This window comes from Pempheris klunzingeri, chromosome 11 (genome assembly GCF_042242105.1).
Source record: "Pempheris klunzingeri isolate RE-2024b chromosome 11, fPemKlu1.hap1, whole genome shotgun sequence".
Lineage (NCBI taxonomy): Eukaryota > Metazoa > Chordata > Actinopteri > Acropomatiformes > Pempheridae > Pempheris > Pempheris klunzingeri.
In genome coordinates this window covers 3,641,569-3,666,576 of record NC_092022.1, presented here as the reverse complement: position 1 = coordinate 3,666,576, position 25,008 = coordinate 3,641,569, and the positions used below count along the sequence as shown (strand labels likewise).

The following is a 25,008-nucleotide window of genomic DNA, read 5'->3' as shown; positions in this document are numbered from 1 at the left end:
GATGGCAAAAAGCATCTATGAGGTAGACACAGCTCCACAAGCTGCTAAGTGGAATTACAGAAATATATCCTAGCTGTCACTGTGACGGATACGTCAGTCGATACTGACTGGTTAGAGCAAAACAGAAAACAGCTGAAATATACACACGTCAGCACGACTTGATGGCAGTTAACTCACATTTAGTGAAATGGGAGCCTGTGTTAGCATGCTAGAAGGAAACGGAACAGAATTCAAAAAAGTTTGCAGGTTCTTGCTCTTAAGATGTTTTGCACACTCAGATTAGACCAGTTTTGGTAGAAGCAGGACTCTCTTGCTGGTAAAGATCTCATCTAGATTTGTGATTCAGAAGTAAACAGAATAGTTTAATTCGAGATGCAGCAGCGACAGAGCTACGGTATGGATGGAGGGACTGGTAGTGACAACTGATGCCATCTTCTTGTTGGCAATTTTACCAACTGTCTAAAGGAGAAGTTAAAATTGCAGTGAAGTCATCTAATCTTTGAGGCTGCTTTGTAATTACCCTGACAGCCAAAGGAAGCAAGAGAAGTAAGAAAGACAAATTGAGGGTAAACTCCAGCATACTTTGAAGCAGTTGCTTTTACTGTGGAATGCAATTAATGTTTAAGCTTGTGTAAATGATTGTTTAAAAGAAATATACGATAACAAGATATATAATGAATCACTGCTTTAAGCTTAGATAACTACCATACTTTATTTTTCCATTAAGCAGCAAACACAGCAGGCTCTATATTAGCTATTACTTTTACTGTTTCAATGTTAAACTCTGTTTACTGTCATCAGTACAAAATTCCTATAATTGCATATTGTTTTCATGTCCTCGCAGTTGTCACAGTTGGTAGCAAGCAACATGGGGTAGGGCTCAAGCGTTGATGGAGGCAGGCTGTGGGTGATCTTAAGTGAATTAAATAAGAAAATACAAATACAATGCCAACACAGACAGGCAGCTTCAGGTATAAATCAAAAGGTTTTCAGGCGTGTTACATAAAGCCTGAAACCAACAATAATCTGAAAGTTAACTAGTAAGGAACGAACAATCCTGGCTGGTATCAGTAATGATGAGGGAAGTGAAGACAGATGAGGCTAATATGGTGAAGATGAAGACAATCATGAGGATGGCAAAGCACAGAAAGGCAGGAAGTAAGTAGCAGAAACAAGAGAATAAGAAACTACTACAAAATAAAGTGAGCACCAATACAGCAGTCTAGTTTTTACTGTCCTTAGAATATATTTAGAGAGTCTTCTCTGAAATGCTGCTAAGAAGGAGGGGGAACAGAAGTAGATCATGACAGTATTCAGGTAGCCTCCATAAGCTGAGTGGCGTATCGCTTCTTGACATCAAACCCGCTGACTTCATTTCATTATGAATGAAATGAAACCAAATGCTGAAATTAAAAGCTATGAATGATTCTTTGCACTCACATTTCATGACCTAGATTCAGTAACCTACGGAGTGTTACCAAAGCTGCAGTGCTGGTGTTTGTACCGAGAGAGTGCACATATATGTGTGTTCTCCCGGGTGCAAGTGAGTGATGTTATGCAAAGAGATAGCACCAAGTGGGGGTGTGCACTCTGTTTTCTTTGGATTGCCCTGAAATATTATGATAATGTTCCACTCCTCGTATTTTTCTTCCATATTCCCCCAACCCCCACTCTTCTGCCTCTACCAGTCATGTAACTTTTCAATAGTTGGAACAATTCATTTGAAGCATATACTTTTATACTTGACTTTGCAACAATGCACACACACAGACACACACTCCTCTTCTTATGCTGCCGAGCCACGGTGCCGCTGCTTTGCTTCCTCTGCAGAAGCCAATAACAGTTTAACTGTACTGTCACTCAGCGGCACAGAGAGAGAAAGAGAGAGGGGATGAAAGTGAAGAGAGGGAAGAAAGAGAAGGAGAGACAGAAGGAGAGAGGGAGAGATTAAAAGCAGAGAGATGGATGAGACGGAAAGGAAGCGAGGGTGGGGTAGTGAGGAGAGGAAAAGAGATGGTGGATGCTGGAACTAGCAGCGGATGAGAAATGTGACAGAGGGAGACTGGCAAGAGAGAGGGAAAGAGGGAGAGAGATAATATAGAAGGAGAGAGAGAGAGAGAGAGAGAGAGAGAGAGGAGAACTCCAGTTAACGAAGAAGAGAGCAGAGGGGTGGTCGATGCTCGCAGCTTTATAACAGCAGCGTTAGCGGCTAAAACTCTGCCAGGTCTCCATCGATCACAGGTCACCACAGGCTAAAAGGACCCAGTGCTCACCCAGCTAGCAAGCACCAACTCCCACAATCCATTTAGAGCCTCACCTAAAGACAGGGCCAAGCTTGAGTGATATAATGATCTTAATTATACAGTATATCTAAATATATGTAGAAAATTACAGTTATAGACTTGAAACATGTCAAAAACAGCTAGTTCACACATCGTTGTGTTTTTGTGGTGCGTATGTACTGTTGCATTCACCCAGAGAAGCATTAGCAGGACAATATGCATCCTATTTGTTTTATTTAACACAACTGGACCTGGATATATCTGTCCTGAACCTGCAGATACCCAGCCTCTATTCTATTACATTTAATGATACGGAGTAATCTTTGTCCCAAGATTAAAGATCCCCTCCACCCTATACGTCAGCCAGCCCTCCAGGCTCCATTAGCCAAGAGATGAGGTGAAGACGGGCGACATTATCTTAACTGAGGTGAATCACCTTCCCACTGGCTCCATAGGGGTTAATAACACTCTCATCCTGGGAATGGGATGGAGAGGAGGGAGAGAAAAAAAGAGAGAGAGAGAGAGAGACCTTCTGTGCTGTAGCAGTATGGGCTCAGGTCAAGGTAAATGGGTGTGGTGGCAGTTTGTAATGAAGCAGGGAGACATGCAGGAGTCATGGTCACTCTCTCTGGAGTATATTATGCGTCTGTGCATGCATCATTTCAGTGCACACGTGTGGTATGTGCTCCGTGTGCTCTCTGTGTGTTCATTCATGTTGCCCCGTCTATAGGAAGCGTACTGCAGAGCAGCCAAGCAGTAAATGACGTCCACCCACTGGGTGTCCCAAAGCAGTTTTACTTTCAGCATATTGTTACAAAATGTAAATGTGTTTATCAAGTCCCCTACACACTTTTGATTATTAAAAGGTTGAGACAAACAACAAAGTTCATACAAATTTTAGAATAATTTAACTATTTGTTCTGTCACTTTGGTCCAGACTGTTCTCCAACAGCTTCACTGGCTCCCAGTCACATACCGTATTTCATATAAAATCCTCCTCCTAACCTTCAAAGTCCTCCATAACCTCACCCCTCCATACCTGACTGAACTCCTCCGCATAAACACACCCAGCCGGACTCTCAGATCATCATCCTCCATCAACCTCATGATCCCTCCTGCCCGTATGACCACCGTGGGGTCCAGAGCCTTCAGCCGCTTTGCCCCCCCGCCTCTGGAACTCCCTCCCACCGGACATCAGGAACATCAATACTTTGACCATCTTCAAATCTCACCTCAAAACCCACCTGTTTAAACAAGCCTACTCACTGTAACATCCCTCTGCAGATCTCCCACCCCTTGGTTTTTTTAATTTTTTGACTTTTTAACTTGCTTTTTCACTGTTTGTTTTTAACTGTGTGTTGTACGGTGTCCTTGAGTGCCTTGAAAGGCGCCTATAAATAAAATGTATTATTATTATTATTATTATTATTATTATATCTCAGCAACTATTGGATGCATTGAAATGTCCTGACAACTTTTGGATGGGTTGTCGTGAAATTGGATACAGATTTCCACATGCTTTTGCTGTTTGTGGTGCATTTCAGCCGCATGCATGTCTGCATGTAGCTTTAGGTTTGAAACTGCCGACTTCACATTGAATTAAATCCTTAGAGCCTGCATGTTAGTCGAGTGTAAGTCTTCGGCGCTGTCGTGTTTCTACATTTCTTCTCCACACTATCACCTTTTAACATCATCTTATGTAATCTTCTAGTGAGATTCAAGTTTTTACGAATGACATTACAAAAATGCATAATTGTATATGTATTTGAGCACCTGCGCTGCCACTAGAATAAAAGTCTGTGCAAATACTGTAAGGGATTCTCTCTGCAAGCATTCACATAATACCACATGCAAACATAGTAAACAAGTTACAAGAGGTGCTCAATTTGGCGTGCGGTAAATCTGCAGGACATGTGCATGTAAACATGTTTAAATTAGCTTTATACATCAACAATCCCGCTTTAGATTTCCATTTTGATTGCTATCCTTCCATTAAATTCCAAGTGAGATAATGTTTAAGTCCCATACTGCCACCACTACAATCAGTGACAAGTGCCAGGTTGTTCCAGACACCTTTCCCCTTGTCTCCACTGCAGACGCACACACCTCACCCACCTATATGAAGTGACACTAATGGAGCGTTCCATAATCTGCTCCATCCATCTATCAGTAATGGGCTGCGCTATCAATCCCGCTCAGGTGTGGGAGGAGGGTGTGGGGGGGGGGCTGGCTGGCTGAGGAGTGTATCTGTAGTCACCCTCATCTTAGCAATCCCTCATAAGGTGTGTAATAACCATTCGCTGCGGTAATCTCCGCCGAGATGGGACGGGTTCCAGCCAGCCTTGACCCCAGTGACACCGTGGCTGATGATGATGTCATTTTCTCAAATAGGCCCCTTGTCTTGAAGTGTGTGCGCGTGGGTGGGTGGGTGGGTGTGTGAATGTGTGTGTTTTGTGAGACAACTGCTCATGAGTAGAGGTCAAAGCTCTGATCTCATCTGTCTCTCTCAGCGCACTGATTGAATCGAAGGACCAGAGAGAGATACGGAGAGTGTTCAAAGTTGTGTGTGTGCGCTCTCATTACTCTGAGGAGAATATGAAGCAGGTGTTCAGTCGCTTCTCCTGTTTGTTAGCAGGAAGTAGCAGGAGGTTTCAGCTCTTCCAAACTTCCTTGTATTAATGAGCATTTTCCTGTGAGGCGCGCCAGCAGTGCCGGACAGCTCGCTCTCTACCGCGGCGTTTTCATCTTCAGGATAATGGAGAGTACAAAGATTGTGTCTTGCTCTTCTTTCTGAGTTCACATTAATTCAGTGGGTACTTTATTGGCACGATGCTGGGACTCCATACGGTGCTGATACAGACTGTGACAAAAATGAAATTGCAGTCATTACAGGGCAACATATCTAAACCATAAAGATTACTACTTTACTTTCATTTCCCGTCTCTCCACACATGCGCACCAAGTAAGACCTGCGTGCTGATTATTTTTATCACAGACACCGGGAACTTTTTTAGGACTAGGCTCTTTTTTAATTTTATTTTTAGCTGTAATTGTAAAGCAGCTTGTTTCCCTCAGGTTGCCTGTCATACCTGATTCAGAGTGTTTCTGTGGATTGAGTGCGAGTCCAGCTTTCCGCTCTGCCGTCTCTTTATCTTTGTTCCTGTTCGCCGTCTTAATGAGCTGTTGTGAGGAGCATCGGTGATCCACGACCTGTTTACACACCTCTCAGTTTGTCTTTTAGTGTACCCAGCGTTTTCAGCTGACATCAATCTTCATAATGTAGCTTGGCGTGCCAAGCAAAGTAGCATCTAATGAATGTAGGGCTCAGTTTTTATTCAAAGTGGTCATTCTAAAGGGAAACAACAGGAACAGCAGTTATAATGACAAGTGTAATGCTAATTCAATAGAGGCAAAATATAAAGGAGAAAATGACATTATGCTTTTAACAAAAAAAGTCCCCTTCATTGCTTTCATTTAATTCTTAATGCTATTAACAAAATGTCTCAACGTTCAGGTTCTATCGGATTTTTTTTTTTGGCCCTGATATTCTTTTATACTGATGTGGACAGCAGCAGAGCCAACATAGGGTTCTTTACAACAGTCCAGTGAGTGAATGCATGCTCACATATTTTGCATTGGAATGGAAATGGGAGACTGTTCCATTAGTCATTTCAGCAAAGTTCAGAGGGGGAGTTCGAGTTGGATGGATGTGAGGGTCAAAATGTTGGACTGTGACAGGGGAGACTTGTTTTGCTTTGAGTTTTTCATCAACAGTCAGTGATGGTTACTTTTAAACACGATCTTTTGACCGTGATCGCTATTATTTTAACTGTGACAATGAATGTTCCCAAACCATAATAGGGAAGTTTTGGAAGGCACAGACAAATAATGTCGCCCTGCCAACAGGGCATCAGAATAGCAAACACCTCTATGTGCCATTCTGGAGACTACAATCACTGTTTTTGTTGTTTTATTTGGATGACTTTTTGCAAAATGGTGACCTTGACAACAACAAAATGGAGTGTCCATTTGTCTCTGGTAGCTATTGTGAATGACAAGTTATCACTCTGTGTTCTAATGTGTTCTAATTGTGTTCATACTTAACCACTTAATGTTTGAATAGATTGATGTTGCTTTGAACAGTTAGCAGCAGTTCATACAATGTTTTACATCAGTTTCTTTTTATCCCTCTGTCCTACTTCTTCCTCCTCCTCCTCCTCCTCCTCCTCCTCCTCCTCCTCTCACCCCCTCTGTCCCGCTTTTTGTTTTTCCAGGGGTTTCCCTCCCGCCGATTTCCTTTGGTCTGTTTCCATTGCTGAATGTTTGTAGACTCATTGCTCTGAGATAAATGCCTGTTTCTGTTCTGGACATGGTGCTGTTAGGTAGTCTGATCCCCGCCACACACATCAAGGGAGACTGTTTGTGTCTTTACGTTGCTCCGTCAGCCCCGTCTCTTCTTAATTGATCTTTAATAAGCTAACTTGTCTTTCCTCAGTTACATGCATCAGCCTGTTAGCTTGGGTTTAGTCTTCCCACCCAATTCGCCTGTCTTCTTTTCTCTCAGGAGTCCCATGAGGCTGAGAAACAACCTCATTCAGAGCTGCCAGTTTTGGTTTTAATCACCGTGTGTGTCTTTTCTATTATTAGAAAGAAAGGAATACACAGAAACTTTACCCTGGCTTTTATTCAATCTGTTACAGACACTGAGTCAGCTGTAAGGAAGGTTTAGTCATGCTGAGAAAAAAAACAATTTAGTATTTTGCTCCTTAAACATGCAACATTTTCACTCATTCACATCATTCTTGATACTCACGGTAACACAATCCAACATTTAACCAATTCATGGCAGCATTACTATCTGTTAGGTCAATGAATCACCGCTGTTTTTTGGAAAAGCTCATATTATAACAGGAGTGAAAGACTACTGGTGAAAATCTAACGACGTAGATAACAAAATAAAATGTCCCCACTTTTCTGGATATATTTAACATACTGCATATTTAAATGACTTAAATGACCAGCATCACGCTTCAGCAGGACATGAGGCATCAGAATGTTTTAATACTGATCTGCGGTGCATGTGTACGTTTGTGTGTGTGTGTTTTTTGTGTGTGATGGTGGTTAAGAGTGACAATGGCCGCATTGTTTCTCGGAGCAGCTGTAATCGGTTAGAAGCAGACACAGAGAGATTTTGTGTGTGTGTGTGTGTGTGTGTGTGTGTGTGTGCTTTCCATGGCGTCCATGTGGTGCCAATGTGACTGCAGGATGGTCGCACCTCACTAATCATGACATCATGGTTTCCACTGGGCCGTTTCCATCCCTCCCCACTCTGTCTTCTGCCCTCCCTCTGTCTGTCCATTCATCTCTACTGACGCTGAACTTCCTGTCTCTGTAGGGCAAAGCGTCCCCCGTCTGCACACTTACAAATTTTCTGTGTGTCTCTCTGTCGTTTGCTCTGTAATGTGCGGTCTGCCAAGGTAAAAGGGGAAATATTTCAAGCGAACAGACAAAGTGAGAGGCAGAAAAAATTAAAAGGCCTGGTGAAAAACAAAAATGAAGGAAGGATGGAGGGATTAGGGCACTCAGAGCTGGATTGGTGTCTTTTACTGCCTGGCACAGCAGACACCGAGGCCCACCCACAGCAAAAAGAGAACCAAGACATGGCCACATTCCTCCCAGGCTTACCACACACACACACACACACACACACACACACACACACACACACACACACTGCTGCTGAGACTGGCACACACTTACTCCATGCATGCACACATATACATTTCAACAAACATCTTTCCTGCATAACCCTGCTTATATAATGGCTCACTCCCTGACACACTTTACAATATTATTAAATTAAAAAAAGAAACTCCACTTCCACTACTTCTCTCAATAGAAAAAGGCAGAACAAAAAGAATGGCAAAATGTTAAAAAAAAATGCTCTTTGTAATCAGCCCATTACGTGCTGTATTTGTACAAGTACAAGTGGCACCTGAGGAAAAGCACAGGGATCATCATCTGGGTATGGTGAATATGCACAGCAAAGTTTATCAAAGTCTGCCTATTAGTTAGAAGCTTGCCTTTTATAGACCAAAGTGCTGTTGAAGGGGACACATTGACCTAATGTTGGTGCTAGATGACTGGACACAGGGTGCCTGAAATTATTCCAAATCGTCCTTTAGTGCCATACAAAATCATTGGTAGGCTGACTAGTTAGTGGGGGATTTAACATATGACATTCAGAAAGTGGATACATGCTTTAATGATGATAGATATGATGCTTAAAAAAAAGTGATTAGAATAGTATGGCTAATTAAGTCACATTAAGGCATATTTCAGATTGCGTGAATGTGAAAAACAATGAAACCTACATTTTAGTCAGCCAACTTCTGTGGAATGAATTATTTTGTGAAAGTAATGTTTGACATCAAGGCTCTGACCTTGTCGAGGTGACCGTGATAAGTTCCCCCACGGAACATAAACCCACAGGTGTACGATGGGGTGGAGATGGGGCGTTTGAAGTGTTATATGAACAGCAGCAGCAGTCGTGGCATGTTTTTCTGGTGAGCGGGCATGGAAGCAAAGCAGGGCATTGATGGCCTAAGTACACCACCATTAATTATATGTCACAGTGATAGGAGTATGCCAGTAGGCATTACTTTATTATAGATCTATTAAACTACTAGTCCTTTGCAAATACAGTTTTTCTGTTTTGATGAGAGCGCTGATTTCACCAACCTGCCACCTTTGGACTTTGGTCTTTTGAATTGGGAAATTGATAAATGGATTAGACATATTTTTAAGTTTTATTTTTAGTTAGTTAGTTAGTAGTAAGTGAGGTTGAACATGCCAGCATGTTTATCATCGGCTACAGTTTACGCAAATATCAGGAAACTTGCCGAACATACACATGAACTCCCGAAAATGCACTAATGACTATTGACAGCTCTACATTTTAAGCTGATAGTTTTTCTCCCTCGCACCCTCTCATATTCCAGCTCACTCATACTGCATGCTGGGCCCCTTAGGTCACATTCAAATGATCACACTGTCACTTCTGCAACAGCCAACATTTGAGCCTTTTTATTCACAAACCCCAGAGCAGCAAAAGAGTCGGAGGTTTGAGGGGAGTGACAGGAGATCAGCCCGGAGAGAGCGCTCCGTCAGCGGGCGGGACTCCGACACCCAGCTCTGTCACGGCGGACATGGTGGAGGGGTGTGGAGCAGCAGCGAGCAGCCTGAGGAGAATATCACTTTTAGTGGCAAAACTTTCTTCTCTGAATTACTCCCCTTCTTTGGATCAGCCATCGTCCCCTCAAAAGTACTCTCACTTTTTCTGTCTCACTTCATAAAAATTTAATATTAAACAGAGAAAACTATGTAACAAATAAAATGAGAAGAATAAACCACTGCTTTTTTCTGCGTAGATGTTACACCGTGCAATATTTTCACGAGATCCAGCTTTAATTTCTATTTCTATGACAACATCAACATGGAGTGAGTTAACCGTTTAGCTGTTACTATTTATTGTGGTTTTATTGGGATTGTGGCCTATAAACAGTGTCATGGACAAGTTTAACTGCGCGGAAGCAGGTGACCATAACATACTGTAGAGCTGCATACAGTGTGTAGAAAGTAGAGTAGAGGACATAATACAAAGCTGACAATATGCGATCGGCATTGTGCTGAAGAATACATTTCACTTAGTTATTTATTCATTCCGGTGGTCTGTCAATCATGATATGTGAGAAAACTGTTATTGACTCGTTTAATTAATTGTTATTTGCTATTTGTTGGAATGTCCCTTTAATCCTTCCCTTCCTTCCTCTGTTGCCTCTGTCATCCATTTATTCATCCAGATCTCATTAGTGCATAATGGGAGATCAAATTGGTGCTGTCACCACCTCTATAATTGCTGGATAGAAATGGATTCCACTGACTGATGGGCAGAGGATACTTGAAACTAACCACACGGACTCTTGGTCACACACACACACACACACACACACCTCGCATACACCTCTTCTCACAACCTCATCCCCACATTTCTCAGCATTTGTGTTTCTTCTCCGTGTAAATAAACACAGATGTAAAAGAGAGACGGGGAAGGAAAAGGCTGTTTAACCAATGAGAATGAGTGGGGAAAGAAAATGTGCGGAATGACACTTTCCCGTTTTGGAAAAGCGATGGTGGAAAAAAAGGGTAATGACAGAAATGTATAGAGAATTGTTCTGGAAAATAGAGCTGGATTTAACAAAAAAGAAAAAAATGCATGTGTATGTTTGGAATCGTGTTCAAATCTACGCCTGGGGGTGTGTTTGGTTTTGTAACTAGTGTGCGCTGGCTGGGTGGGTGGCTGTTTGTGCAATTCAAGGCTTTAGCTTTACCACCAGCTGTGACTTGAGCTGGGTATAGAAGCAAAAGCCTATATCCATAAATATGGTTACAGCAATAATGGGGAGGGTGGAACCCTTCATAGCCTCCAGTCATGTGGTCCCAGCCTGCAGTTTACAGCCACGTATTATCTGCAATGATGCTGTGATAAATAAAAAGGTGAGTAAAGTATGTATGACTCCCAGGCATAAGGCAGCAGTATAAACAAAAATCAATTACATTTGTGAAAAACCACTGATTTATATTTGGCCCTTAAACAAATCCATCCTCAGATACTTGCTCCAGTTTGATGCTATCCGCTATAATATAACACCATGAATTCACATCATAAAGAGTTTTATCATCTTGGAAAGGTTGTTAAAGGTTGGTAAACACCATTCTGCACACATAAAAAAAAAAGGATAGTTTGGATTTAGTATGTTTAACACTCACAGATCTCATTGTTGTACCTCCAGTCCCATTTGCTGCCTGACACCATAAAACCTTTAACCATTCTATCAGATAAAGTTGGAAACTCTATGAGTTGTTGAGGAATTTAATAGCATAAGTGTAGAAGCCTTGAAACACGTGGGTAGGAAGTAAAAAAAGGGTCAGTGGGCTGTGTTGTGTATGTGCATGTGTGTGTACATGCCTCTGCCTGGCACTGTAACGAGATTACCAGTCATGGGAAAAGCTCCTTATGTGTATGATGATGATGGTGGTGTGTGTTCTCTGGGAAACCAGCAGTGTTCTGTGTGTAGAATACCGCCTGAGACCTGAGCTAGCAGATTAGCCGGCTAAGATTTTGGTTGGTTATATTTGTGGCTCTCGGGGGGGGGTTTCTCCTCATGTTTGCGTGGGTTCTCTCTGGGTACTCCGACTTCCTCCCACAATCCAAAGACATGCAGGTTAGGTTAATTGGTGACTCTTAAGTTGCCCATAGGTGTGAGTGTGAATGGTTCTCTGTCTCTATGTGTCGACCCTGTGATTGACTGGTGACCAGTGTAGGGTGTTCTCCGCCGCTTGCTCCATAGGATAAGCGGATGGATGATGGATGGATGGATGGATGGATGGATGGATGGATGGATGGATGGATGATGGATGGATGGATGGATATCTTTGAGTCTTTGGTGAATTTGAACCACACTAGCAGCATGGCTCATGGATGGCAGTGTCAGTCAGTAGGCCCACCACTTTGGTCCAGACTTGCATATCTCACCAACTGTAACAGATTACAGATTATATTCATCGTGTCATTTTAGCAAAATATAAGGCATTCATCAACTTAAGCTCCCACGAGGCTTTGAGGCGGTGTACATGGAGTATGGAGTGGGATTTCAAACCTAACATGACTGCCACTGATATCCGACTGTATCTAACCTGGTGTTAGTTACAGATAGGACCAGTGTCTGGTTACAGCTCCTCTTACAGTCATTACACTGATGGACTGTAACTCTATCTCACACACACACACACACAGACACACACATACACCCATGCTGGTAATTAATTGACATATGAATTACGGCCCGTGTAAACCCAAGGGAGTGTTGTCAGGAAGCACACCAATAAAGAGTACGCGCACACACACACACACACACACACACACACACACACACACACACACACACACACACACACACACACACACACACACACACAGATACAGTACACACACACATCTGCAATGATCCATGATCACATGTATGTACATGCAGAGCTTTCACATCCCTTCTCTCATTACATACATACACACACACACACACACACATGCTTGTACAGTCTTTGTAAAGAACTTAAATTGAATGATGACTCATTAATGTTGGTTTCTCATCCTGCTGCAGTATGTCCTGCAGCTATTTTATCCTTCCGCATGTGTGTGTGTGTGTGTGTGTGTGTGCGTGCATGCACTATATATATTAAGGGAGCAAAGCTGAGTGTGTGTTGGTGCTGAAGAATTTGCAAATGCACATAAGTTATACCATGTAACACTATGCTTATAAGGAATGCATGTATTATTGCAAAGTCTCTTTATTTTTTTGTGGTTTGGCTGTGTATGTGTGTGTGTGTATGTGTGTGTTGTGCATGTCTGTGTGTGTATGTGTGTATGTGTGTGTTGTGCATGTCTGTGTGTGTGTGTGTGTGTGTATGTGTGTGTTGTGCATGTCTGTGTGTGTGTGTGTGTGAGAGAGAGACAGAGAGAGGGAAACAGAGTATGGTGGGATTCCTGTGTGAGTAAAGGACGGCCAGGGGCAGCGAAAGATTGTTTCGTTTGTGTGTGTATGTGTGTTGGCAGCAATCGTTCCCTCAAAGCACATTCCACCGCACACCACAAAATCCCTCCTTGTCCTTTCTCTAGCCCTCATCACTTTTTCTTTCTGTTTATTCTCTCTTATCTCTCCCTCCATCTCTCCCTTTCATCCTACCTCCAACTCTCAGCATCATCCTCCTCTTTCCCTTCTCTCTCTTTTCTATCTCCCCCCTCTGGTTTCTGTCTTGCCTGAAAGCTTGAGTTTTACCTCTGCAGATTCAAACTCTTCCTCGGCTGAGCGATCGGTAGTTTGTTTTGGCGGAGTCGGTGTGTGTTTGGTTATGGAGGAGTTATGGCTGCTGACATTTTATGGTTTGCTGACATTATATCGATAAATGTGAAAGCAATACGGTTTCAACAAAGAAAGTTACCTGTTCAATTATGTTAACTTGAAGACTTACTCCACCCTTTAACCTCTCCCTTCAGCCTGAACCCCTCTTCTTAATCTGCCCCTGCAGCTGTCTCCACTCTGAAACATTTACAGACTTTTTAGCTGTTAAAATATGGCTTCCTGTTCAGGGAATCAGTCATTTTTGGCTAACAGGGCTGCAGGGTGCTTTTTTTCTCCCCACTGTTGCTGCTTCTTTTGCTATGTCTTCCACTGTGATACCTCCACGCAGACACATTCACTACACAGCGGTGACACCACCAGGGGAGTGTGTTATTGTCTCCCACCGTATGGCTGTTTTAAATGGCAATTTGAAGCTCCGCTGGCTCTATAATTAGCTGTGAGCTCCCACAGGAGAGGAAAAAAACTGGCTTATCATGTCTCCTTTGTAATTACACATCCGAGTAGGGCGACAGACACACACATAAGCAGACAGGAGTGCAGCCAGACGCACAGACATAGGAAAGGCGTGCATTTATCAGTGTCTATTATTGTTATTTACCACCTGTGCTAATATGCTAAAGTTTATCCACCATTCCGACTTTCTGCATGTGTGCCAAAGGAAGTGACTTCTCCTTTTTGTGTCAACAGCCGCGACAAAATATGCAAAAGTGGAGATGAATGACAGCATAGCAGGGGAGCAGACAGTGCAAGAGTATGAGCGCTGCTCCCCCCCCCCCTCCCCCCCGTGTCTCATCCCAGTGTGGTTGCGAGGCCCTTACACAGCAGCAGATAGACATAAAGAGGAAGACAGAGTGTGTTAGAGGCCGAGGTCATTAATCTGACTGTCCACTGCTCTCTCTGTTCCCAAGACAAGAAAGTAGGGAAGACGAGGAGAGAGAAAATGCAGAGAACAGCAGGGACAAGATCAGTAAAATCATGTAGCAACTGAGAGCAGCTACCTCTGATATAGAATGTTAGCTACAGTATACCAGCTGTCACATAATGACTTTTATTCCCCTTAAATCCTTCAATTAATGTTAAGGTTTACAGGCCAATCTGCAAGAGTCAATGGGAAAGAATTGCTGGCTGCATTATGGGAAATGTAGGATCTAGTGTTAACCTTAAATGTCCTAAAGATTTCTGGTGTTTACAGGACCTGAAGACTGTAAACAAAAAAAAAAAGATCCTTCAGAATATTAGTGAATTTATCTTGTATGATTCTGTCTGATATTCACTTATGTCTCATTAAGGCAATTCTCCCAGTGACAGCACCAGTAATCACTGGTGAATTGTGAGTCACTTTTGCTTTTCCCGAGCTTTTATCATATTCAAGGCCAGCTCAAGGAACTTTGATGAGCCTGTGCTCTCAGTAACTCTCTCAGTAACTCAGTAACAACGAGGGAAGAGGAGGGAGCTACTGTGTCAGATAGAGCCTTAAGTACGTACTTCTTTGCATTTCTTATTATCTTACCAGCACAAATTAATAATTCACGCCTCTTCTGTCTTTTTAATTGCTTTTCCTTAATGTACTTTCACCTCACAAACAAAATGGAGTTAAACAAATATTAAACTAAACGATAAACTGAACACACACACACACACACACACACAAACACACATACATCCTAAGGCTCTTCACTCACTGTTCACTTACACTCACCTGTAACACTGGGTGTGGCTGTGTATCGATTCATATTTGTGTGTGTCTCAGTGTTTCGAGGGCAGTAGCATAGATGCAGTGTGTGTGTGTGTGCGTGTGTGTGTGTGTGTGTGCGAGCGCGCACGTATGTATAGCTGCGATAAGCTTGTGGCCTTTGAAGCAAGGGTGTCTAGAATGTGTCAGTCTCAACGCTCTTTCTGTCTCTCTTTCTCTCCGCATCCCAGAATTAATCGCCGTGGCAACAGGCCAGAGGATGGGAGCAAAGAGAAAGAACGAGAGAGACATTTATCATTCGCTCGGTAGACGTTCACCCTGTGACCGCGCCGTGACATTGTTTTCTTTAGTTAGTTCATTCGGGCCAACAGCTGATAATTTATACACACTACCCCTTTAATAATGAGTTGTCGCCTTCTGGAGGTGGGGCAGGCTCTTGTTAATGCACACACACACACAAAAATGCACACACATATAAAAAGCTCAGTCAACACTGGGGTCTTGACCGCTCTTTGTCAAAGTCAACACACACATACAGACACGCTGAAGGAGTGGCAGTGATGAAGCATCCTTTCCTCCCGATGTTCGCTCTGCTCAGACTGATCCAAAGGAACGCAATTATGTGGGGACGTACGTAGGAAGTCTGTATGTAACGTCTATTGGAATTTTATCTATTCTTGGAATTTTTAAATTCTTTTTCTTGTCTTTTCTTTTGAATCTCTACTCCTGCGTTTACCTTGAAGACAGCGGTACAGTGGTCCTCAAGGCCCACACCTCTCTGCTCTTGACAAATTGAGCTAGTTTAGCAGTAGTTTCACTACTCACTGCAGGGCAAAACACACACTCGCACACACAAGCGGACGCTCACACCTACACACGCTGCTGGGCTGCGCTATACACAAGTGTGTTCCGCTTGGCTGCTCATGTGCGTCAGCTGAGCTGGTACATCAAGGGAAGAAAATGCAAAAGAGAGCGAGTGTGACAAGTTGAAGAGAGAGCGGGATGAGAGAGGGACAGATGGATAGAGAGAGGGAGAGGAAAACAAAGGAGAAATGCAATTGTTTTTAAAGCTCTGAGGAGAGAGCGAGAGGTGGTGGCGCCAAATCAGATACAGCGAGGGAAGTGAAACGCTGTGTAGATGCAAATACAGACACACACACACTCTCACACACACACCAGCGATAGACTCAGACAGATGAAGATTTGTCCTCACTTGTCGTCATCTCGGAGCTGTCAAGATAAAGCTATTATGGTGGGAGTGTGAGAACAATAGCTCAGGGCCGGCGGTTATATTTGGGTGCAGAAATGCATCCTCCGTCCGGGATGTTCTGTCTCCGTTGACCTAAGCTCTCCGCCTCACCTTGAGATCCTCGGCCTCACTGGCATACCCGAACATGTGGAAACACGGGACACTTTTCCAGAGAATCTCTTCATCGTGACCATACAACTTAATAGTACTACACTCTCATTACTACTGCTTTTAGTGGGGGGAGCGTTGCCTGTTGGTACCAGTCAGGCAGTAGCAACAGAGCACTTGTATCACTACAGCAGTGCTAATGATAATACAGCCACAGTATTACTGCCATCACACTGTGGTTGCTGTACAGTACAGCAGTACTCTAGTAGCAGCAGCAGCAGCGGTGGGGGTAGTTTATATCAAGTGACAGATCGACAAGACAATTTCAACGCAAGGTCCACTTTTCAGTTACCAGCTTCTTTTTTTAGCTTTCAATCACATCAGGTGGCTGTAGTTTGCTCGGTTGTCACGGAGAGGAATCTGTTGACATGAAAGCTCTGGTTTTTTAATTCTATCCATAGCTTTTTTATGACTCACTGGCCAGTAAGTAGAACTAGAATAACATTAGAGCCGTTTTACTAGGGGGAGATGACAGAGAACTTGATCTTATGATTCCAAAATTATAAATATACAGCTTTTTTTCCAGCTGGTCCGAGGTGCCAAACCAGCAACAACACCATTACAACACATTCTGCACGAGTGTGTGGCTGCCATTAGCTTCACATTGGCCTCAGCCTGCAGGAGCTGCCTTCGGGAAGAATGTGGAGCTGCTGTTTTAGCGTACAGCCAGACCTAGTTATGTCAGAAGCACTCTCAGCTGTGGCACGGCACAGTGGGACTGAGGGAGAGGAGGGAAGAGGATCCTCGCAAAGCCTACCTTAACAAGCCATTTAATCTAATCTTAAACCGCCGACAGGCAGAGATGAATCCACTCGATTTCAATGCAAATCAACTCATTTTAAGAATGCAAAAAGGTGAAAAAGTTTATCTACATTATTCTGACTTATTTCACAACGGTGACACTTGTTAGTGAAAAAAAGATAGACGGCTTTGAACTAAGGGATCCTTTATGGTCCCCCAATGTCAGAGTTTTTCACTTGCTTTGAAGGAAATAGGGTGCAGCCTAAATGACTGAGAACGATGAACAGTAACGGGGGCAGAGAGATGGATATGACAGGGTGAAAAGAGGGGAGGAGGGCGGACGAGAAACGGAGAAAAGTGCAAGATGAAGTTAACAAGATGGACAGAAAAGAAGATGAGAGAGTTGAGAGAGCGGCGAAAGAGATGGAGAGCAGAGAAGCAAAGAGAATGTAGAACGAAGCAAGCGATCGTCCCAGGGAGCGGTTGTGGCTTGGTGTTATGAGAGGAGCAGGCAGGGGAGGCAAGCTGTGTGTGTGTGTGTGTGTGTGTGTGTACTGGAAGAAGGCTTGTGAGAGCGCTGCTGAGGGGAAATTCAAGTCCATCATGCTTGTGAAAGATTAAAGAGCCTTTACACCAGCAAACACACACACACACACACACACACACACACACACACACACACACACCCTCGCCCATACCATACCAGCCCAGCTGACAGCAGAGTGCCCCGACTTACTATCTGACAAGAAGGGTGCAGATGCGGCTCTGGTGAAGGGAGTTGTGCGCAAGTGTGCTTATCTGTGTGCTCCTGACTTGAATAGAAAGAGACGTCTTCTGTTAGTGTCTTGTGGTTAGAAAATGTCATTTTATAGCACACATTCCCCAGCAGGAATGTAAGTCAAAGGGATGCAGTGACGTTTTGACGCTCCCAGCGCCCTGCAGTTTCAATGAGATATCCTAACAGTGCTAATAGTGCTAATAAAGCAGGCCAGGGGTCTGGGGAGGAAAAATAAGATCAATATAATTCAAGCTGTTGTCAAGTTCTACCTTTGAGAATTTTCAGTGTGAGAGTATCTAATTGCTCTTGCTGCTTTGGCCAACCTTGTCACATTCTGGCAAGTACAGGCAGCTGAAAGCGAAACTGCCATACTGCTGCTCAAAACAATTGCTACTGGATGACCGCAAAGACGGTGCTAATTTACCACGTTGTTGCATGATTCGCTTACAGTGAGAATGTGGGTCTTACTTTACATGGTTTTGGACATTATTCCTATGGTTTATAGTAATATTTTACCCACCAAGTTAATATATGAGATCTTGGATCACGATAATATCACACGAGCAGCCACATCATTGGCAGGTTTCAACGGTAAGATTGAAAACATCAGTCACAAGACCAAATGCTTGGTTCATCCTCCTGAATATCAGTTTCAGATAATCAGTTGAGAGTTGCTGGGTTGTTTACAACCTGTCTTCTTGGCCAAACACTCACTTCTTGCCCTCCGCCTTTGTTGTATCATGTCCATGTTCTCGCTTTCCCAGAACTCAGCAATTATTTTGAGCACAATGTATTCAGAGGCCAAAAAGGTAAAAAAAAATAAGACTCAAGCTGTAATAAGCAGGAAATATCTATTAATTTTTGTAAGAAGTAAATAAGCTTCACAGACGGTAGGAAAGAACAAGGAAAAGATAGTAGAATAGGAAAAAAAAACCCTTCGGAGTCTAGGACCGCCACACGGCGTCAAAGTCACATGTCGCACGTTTGAAAACGTAAAGCTGTGACACAAGCACGCAGGTGCTCAATTCAAAGACTGTTGGAAAGCGGACACTTCAAACTTTTTACAAGTGTTTGAATTTTGTCGATCAGCCTATTAACACTAAATTTATGAAGAGCTGAAGTCGCGCACTACAGCAGCTCTTCTACGAGTTAGAAGATGCTGAATCTGGGGAAGAACGTTCTGATTCTGAGGAAGACTCCTTTCAGAGGATGAAGTGGAATGCGGCGCGTGAAGACGAACGAGAGGAGGTGTCCGCGCAGACCCCCGCTCCTCCAAAGATCCAACTAGTTCCTGCTCTGATTTTGTGTTTCTTTTGCACTTTTACATACAGTGTGTCCATATATTATGTCAAAATAAATAAATACTTGTAGAATCACATAGGTGAGGTTGTGCTGAAAAGAAAGACACAAAGAAAGGCAAGCTAAGCAGTTTTAATGGGAAACACAAAGGTAAAATGAAAAGTAGTAAAAAACGCCGTTTTACCCCAGACTCTGAAGGGTTAAATCTCCGTGGGGAGCTGGTCTGAAGACTCGAGGCAACAACGGTTAGTCGTCTTTATTTGTTGTGAATGCTAATTCCGTAGCAACAAATGTTTTAATTCCTGCTAGTGTTCCAGGAAATCTGATCAAAGCATTCTCATCCAGCCACATGTGATCAGCTTGATCTGAGCACAATGATTCCAGCATGGCCGCTGCTGCTATGATAGGAGCACTGCTCATATGGATGGAATTGAAAAAAACAATTTCCAAAAAAGTCTTCCTCGACCTAAATGGTAACGCTGTGTTCTGCACATTCACTTGACCACACCTTGGCAGTGTCATTTTCTCTTAACCAGAGCCAACTATTGTTAGCTGTTAGGAAAACAGCTTCATAGTGGCATGCTGTCACCGGCCAGCTGTCTGCTTGTCACTCTCTAGGTGTGTATGTGTGCATATGTGTGTGGCACCTGGGGGCCGGCCTCCTGTTGTGAGAGCAGCGGTGCGACAAAAGAACGATGATTAATTTCACTCCAAGTAACCTGTCTCACTGATGTGGCTCTACCAAGCTGTGTGTGTGTGTGTGTGTGTGTGTGTGTGTGTGTAAGAGCTGTAGACTGTGTAGTCAGCAGGTGTGCTGTGATACTTTGGATGCCCTCCAGTCAGGGTCAGACACACACTCTCACATACACATTCACTGAGACGACTACCTTAGAAATCCCATCCCAACAACTCACATTAACACCGTTCAGTCTCCCTGTTTGAACGTGTGTCGTTGCATGTTTAGTATTTACTTACCAATTTTTTTTTTTAATCAATTGTTGGGATTAAATTGAAATTCCTTTTGGAAACACAATCCTGCTGTTAGAATTACTAGCATTGAGTGTGTGTGTGTGTGTGTGTGTGTCACATGCAGACCCTCCCCTCAACAGATGAGACCAAAATCAATTTCATTACGGATCATGAATACAATGAGGATCTGTTAATGCACGCACTCACTCACACTCTCTCTCTCACACACACACACACACTCACTCACTCTATCACACACACACACACACTCACTCACTCTATCACACACACACACACCCCACCATAGATTTCATTAAGGAAATGCCTTTTTCCCTCCCTCTGTTCTCTCCATCATCAAAGAGCGACTTGAACATTTAGGACACAGGTTCATTATTCGTCTTCAGCAGACATTAGTAACATTGGTTTCAGTGAGAAATGCTAACAAGGTTAACAAGCTGCTCTTGTCTCCCTTTCTTTTTTCCTCTCTGTATCCTTCCCTCCTTCTCTTCGTGTCCCCTCCTTTTGTCCAGCCGTGTAATTAACTCGATGTTTAACAGCTGAGGTTGGACAGGGCACTGCTGTGTCTGGACACACACGCGCATGCAGACACACACACACAGTGGGAGAAAGAGGTCTGTGTCTGCGAGGGAAGAAAGAGGACAAGGGGCAGGCTAGAAGCGGAAAAAGGGAGAAACGAGGACAGGAGGAAAGGAGAAATCTCAAGAGGGAAAGGAAAGGAAAGGAAAGGAAAGAAGGGGATATGGGGGATAAATGAGTCAATGAGGAAATGACTAGAAAGAGGAAAGAAGGTAGGAGAGAAAGGGAGGCAAGTGACCGAAAAGTGGAATAAGACAAGCGCAAAGTTGAATAATGAAGAATAAAAGCATGGTGTGGTATTACATATCTAAATACCAAAAGGAAAGATGCAAGACAGGAAATGAAGGGCAAAAGAAGGAGGGGGAGAAAGGAAGTCATATAAAGCCACTGGAGAAAAATGAATCACGGCCAGTTTTGAAAAGTGAGCGGTGATTCAGAGAAAGGGAAAGAGTGAAGAAGTGATGGGATGTGGTGTAGTTCTCCCAGTCTACCTGACCCAAAGGTGTGACCGGTGTTTGAACCCAGCATGGTATTAATCACTGCAGCACTTCAGCCAAACCTCATTACTCCCCTTTGTTCACTTTTATTACCTTGTCCTCCTCTACACACTCCCGACACACTTCTCTGCACACACGCTAAGCATCCCTCTCTCTATTCCGCTACGCCCCCCCCACCCTCATCCCACCTCATCCGTCTCCACCATCATTATCAGCTTTTGCCAACATCCCAAACCAGCTTCAGACCATCTCCTGCTGTGCCTGCATGTTAGCTTGCTAGTTTGTGCTTAATGTATGAATCATTATCCAAGGAAGCTGTTGGCAAATGCTTCTTTTTTGTCGGAATGAAAGTGGTCCTCCTGGTTTCAAAATACCACAGGTCACCTTTCCTGCTCTTCGTCTCCCCTGCTGACTCCTCTTATATTCTGTTTTGCTTTTCAAAAAAAAAAAAAAATGCCTCCTTGGCAACTACTTCTGACCAGCCAGCACAGTAAAATGGGCACACTGAAGGTGTCCTCACAAGGAAAGTGACAAATAGTTTGTTCCAAAGTGTTTTTGTTTAGTTTAAAGGACTTGTTGGCACATTGTGTGTGTGTGTGTGTGTAACTGGAAGTGTGAGTGTGTTTACTTGGGTATGCATTTTTGTCCACACTTGTGGAGTTCAGCGCGTTTGTGTTAAGTATGTGTGAGTGTGTGTGCGAAGCTTACAGTGTCCTTGGTAATATCAGCGTTGGTTTGGTAATGAGCCTAATCCCAGGAGGATAGAGGAGACATAGAGGTCCGAGGGAGAGACACGGGGGAGGGTGAAGAAGGGGGAAAAAGAGGGGATGTTACTCCAAAGTCAGAGCGTGGGCTGCAAACTCATTAGTAAAAAGTCACCTTTAACTTTCCTCCTGACCCCAACTTTCTCCACAGCGCTGTCACTGTAGCCGAGGTGGCCTACAGAGGCGGCACTTCATCTGAAAGGTCAAAGACACAATGCGTGTGTTATTGCGCCTTCCTTAAGCAACACACTTAACCTGCTTCCTCAGTGTACATCAGCCTGGAAAAGAGCATTAGCTAAATGGCTGGAATACAAATGGAGAATTCAGTAATCACACACGGTGCAGCATCCTTGCTCCACATGATACTTCATCTTCTGTTGAAGTGACGGGATTGATATGTCATTATAACTCACATATAAACATTGTTGTTTTGGAACTAATTGATTGGTGGATAATTTGAATGCAAATAGCAGCAATTAATGTTCAGTGCACTCATCGTAGAGTGGCACTGCTGAGCAAGATAAAAATACGTATGATTGTCTCCTCGCTCCAAAGAGGTAAACTAATCAGTGAAGGGAAAAAAAAAAAGTCTATTTTAATTACCCATAAGCTGTCAGTAACATCAAAGCAGGAACCTTTATGGATGTTTTTGTGGTCTAATAATCATCCTGGGAGCAGTTATAAAACATATTTAATAAGCACATTTTAAAGCGGGTAGGCACTACGGTTGCAGCAGAGTCTCTTTCATCTTATAGCCTGGGCTGTTGGCTAATAAGTTCCAGAAAGTGAGAAACTGGACAAATGAAAACATAAAAAAGTTCCAGATGCTCCAGTGTCGCCCCCCTTTTATTTTCACTTTTATGACTTTGAAAGTAGTGAGCACAGACTACACAGAGAGAAGTGGTCCTCATGAAGTTGGCTCCTGCAGGTATTTCAGCTCAATGACATTTACTTGAAACCAGGCGTAATCACACAGTCTGCACACAGTCTGTAGATTCGAAGAGAAGCAGATGGAAAAAAAAAATGGATTAATGGAGGGTTAATCAAAGTTTCTTACCCTCAAGTGCTGCCACTTCCTCAGTGACAAGTCTGTTTGGACAAACCAACTTCCAAAGTGCAGAGGTCGCAGAAGGAGAGCAGAAACCTGCGGGCCAGTAGACTAGATGAAAATCCATAGTCACCTGCTGCAGTCTGCAGTCCCCTCTGTGCCAGCTGACCTGAATCCCACTCCAACTGCCCTCTGCCCCGAGCTGTAGGGCAGAGCACGCCCCCTGCTCCTATCCCTCCTCGCTCCGCCATGGTCCTTCGCTCATCACGCATGATACACCGGCCCAGGGCATGTAGCAGTTTTAGAAGGGGAAAATAATTTTAGTGTATGTTGTGAGTGAATGTATGAGTGCTCGCCTGCACTTTTTTTGACAGAGAGAGAGAGAGAGAGAGAGAGAAATCATCAGAATCAGAAAAGCAACGGGACAAAAGGTCATACTCGAATCAATAAAAGTTTCGGTGTTTGTTTTCATGTGGGAGCAACATAAGGGACAGCTAAAGCAAATAACTTTTGGACAGTAACAACAAGGATACACCTCCTTCACACACACACACACACACACACACACAAATACGTACACTTTTGAAAGTCAGTAAAAGTTCTGTAATTTGTAACTTTGTCGACAAGCAGAAATGTCTAGATGCAGTACTCAAGTTAATACAAAATCAAACGTAGGTAGTGTTTTCCCTTGTGTCAGGTGTTCAAACAAAACTAGCTCCTTTCCTTGCTGTAAAAATGCCAGAAATTTTAACTCTTGTTGTAAAAATTCCCAGGCGTTAGACTCTCAGTGTCCCACTGAGTACCTTCTCAGAGGTGATTTGTCAAAGCTCTTGAGTTATAACCAAAACCGCTTCCTCCTCTCAAGCAACAAAAGCACATACAGTGATGGCAGCCTGCCTGTTAATAAACCTTCTGTTCAGAAAAAAGGTGATTAAGGAAGCTCTGGTAGTGATTTGGCGGATAATAACTACAGAGGCTGTTGAGACTAAGGAAGAAAAAGTAGGATGACGGAGTGAGTCTAGGCGACAGAAAAGTTGTAGCAGACTAAACTGTTGTCAGGTGATGGATGAGCAGATGGAAGTCGGGAAATTAGAAAGAGAAAGATCCAGACAAAAAAGTACACAGAGAAAGAGAAAAACGATTTGCTCGCTGGTACACAGGAAGTGATGCTCATAACGCTGTAATTTTGCCAGTAGACTTAACGCTTTAAGCACCAACAGAAGAGCCATCATTTGGTTGTGTACTGTAGTCGCACCCTCTGCAAGGTTTTTGAGTTTCGGCATAAATTGGGAGCCAAATGAAAGTGCATCTGTTACTTCACTGGCTGTTTCGCAGCTGATGGCAAAATTTAAAGTAAATATTGAACAGTTTCACCAGATGAAATGGGGATTGGCTGCTTTTACATGGAGATGAGATACATAATTTTCTTGAATAGAGCTTCTTAGCTGAACATCTTTCACAGGAAAGATGGTTTGAGCCTCACAAAACTCATTCTTTATCAAGGACAAAATGGAAATTTCATTCTGTTTTCACAAGGACCGTTTCTGGATTATCCAGAGTAAATGGAAGTGTTAGAAAGAAAAAGTTGATTTTTTTTGTGTGCCAAAAGCAAGGTTACTACATATTAAACAATAATTCAAGAAGCATTGGGTAGTTATTGTTCTGTTTTCCTCTGTCATCTTCCAGATCCTGGTGAACTCTATCATCCAGCCTGCCTTGCTGTATGAAAATGTGGTGGTGAGCGACGGGAGCCCCATCCTGAGAGATCTGCTCTTCAGCCCAGATCATCAGTACTTATACGCCCTCACTGATAAACAGGTATGAGAAGCACACACACACATGAACACTATAGAAGCGATGATCTACAGCCAGGCAAGGTTAGCAGTGCAGCCCATAATGCAGCCCACAGTCGTCGCTGACAACCCTGAGGAAATGATGACTAAA

At 43.3% G+C, this 25,008-nt stretch overlaps 1 protein-coding gene across 1 annotated transcript in view; it reads left to right on the top strand.

Annotated features, from left to right (window-relative positions):
• LOC139209690 (plexin-A1-like) overlaps positions 1-25,008 on the top strand; it is a 225,830-nt gene that overhangs the window by 84,643 nt on the left and 116,179 nt on the right. Inside the window, exon 4 of the mRNA XM_070839495.1 lies at positions 24,751-24,882. Within this exon, the coding sequence (XP_070695596.1) occupies positions 24,751-24,882 (132 nt within the window). The remainder of the gene's footprint in view (positions 1-24,750; positions 24,883-25,008) is intronic.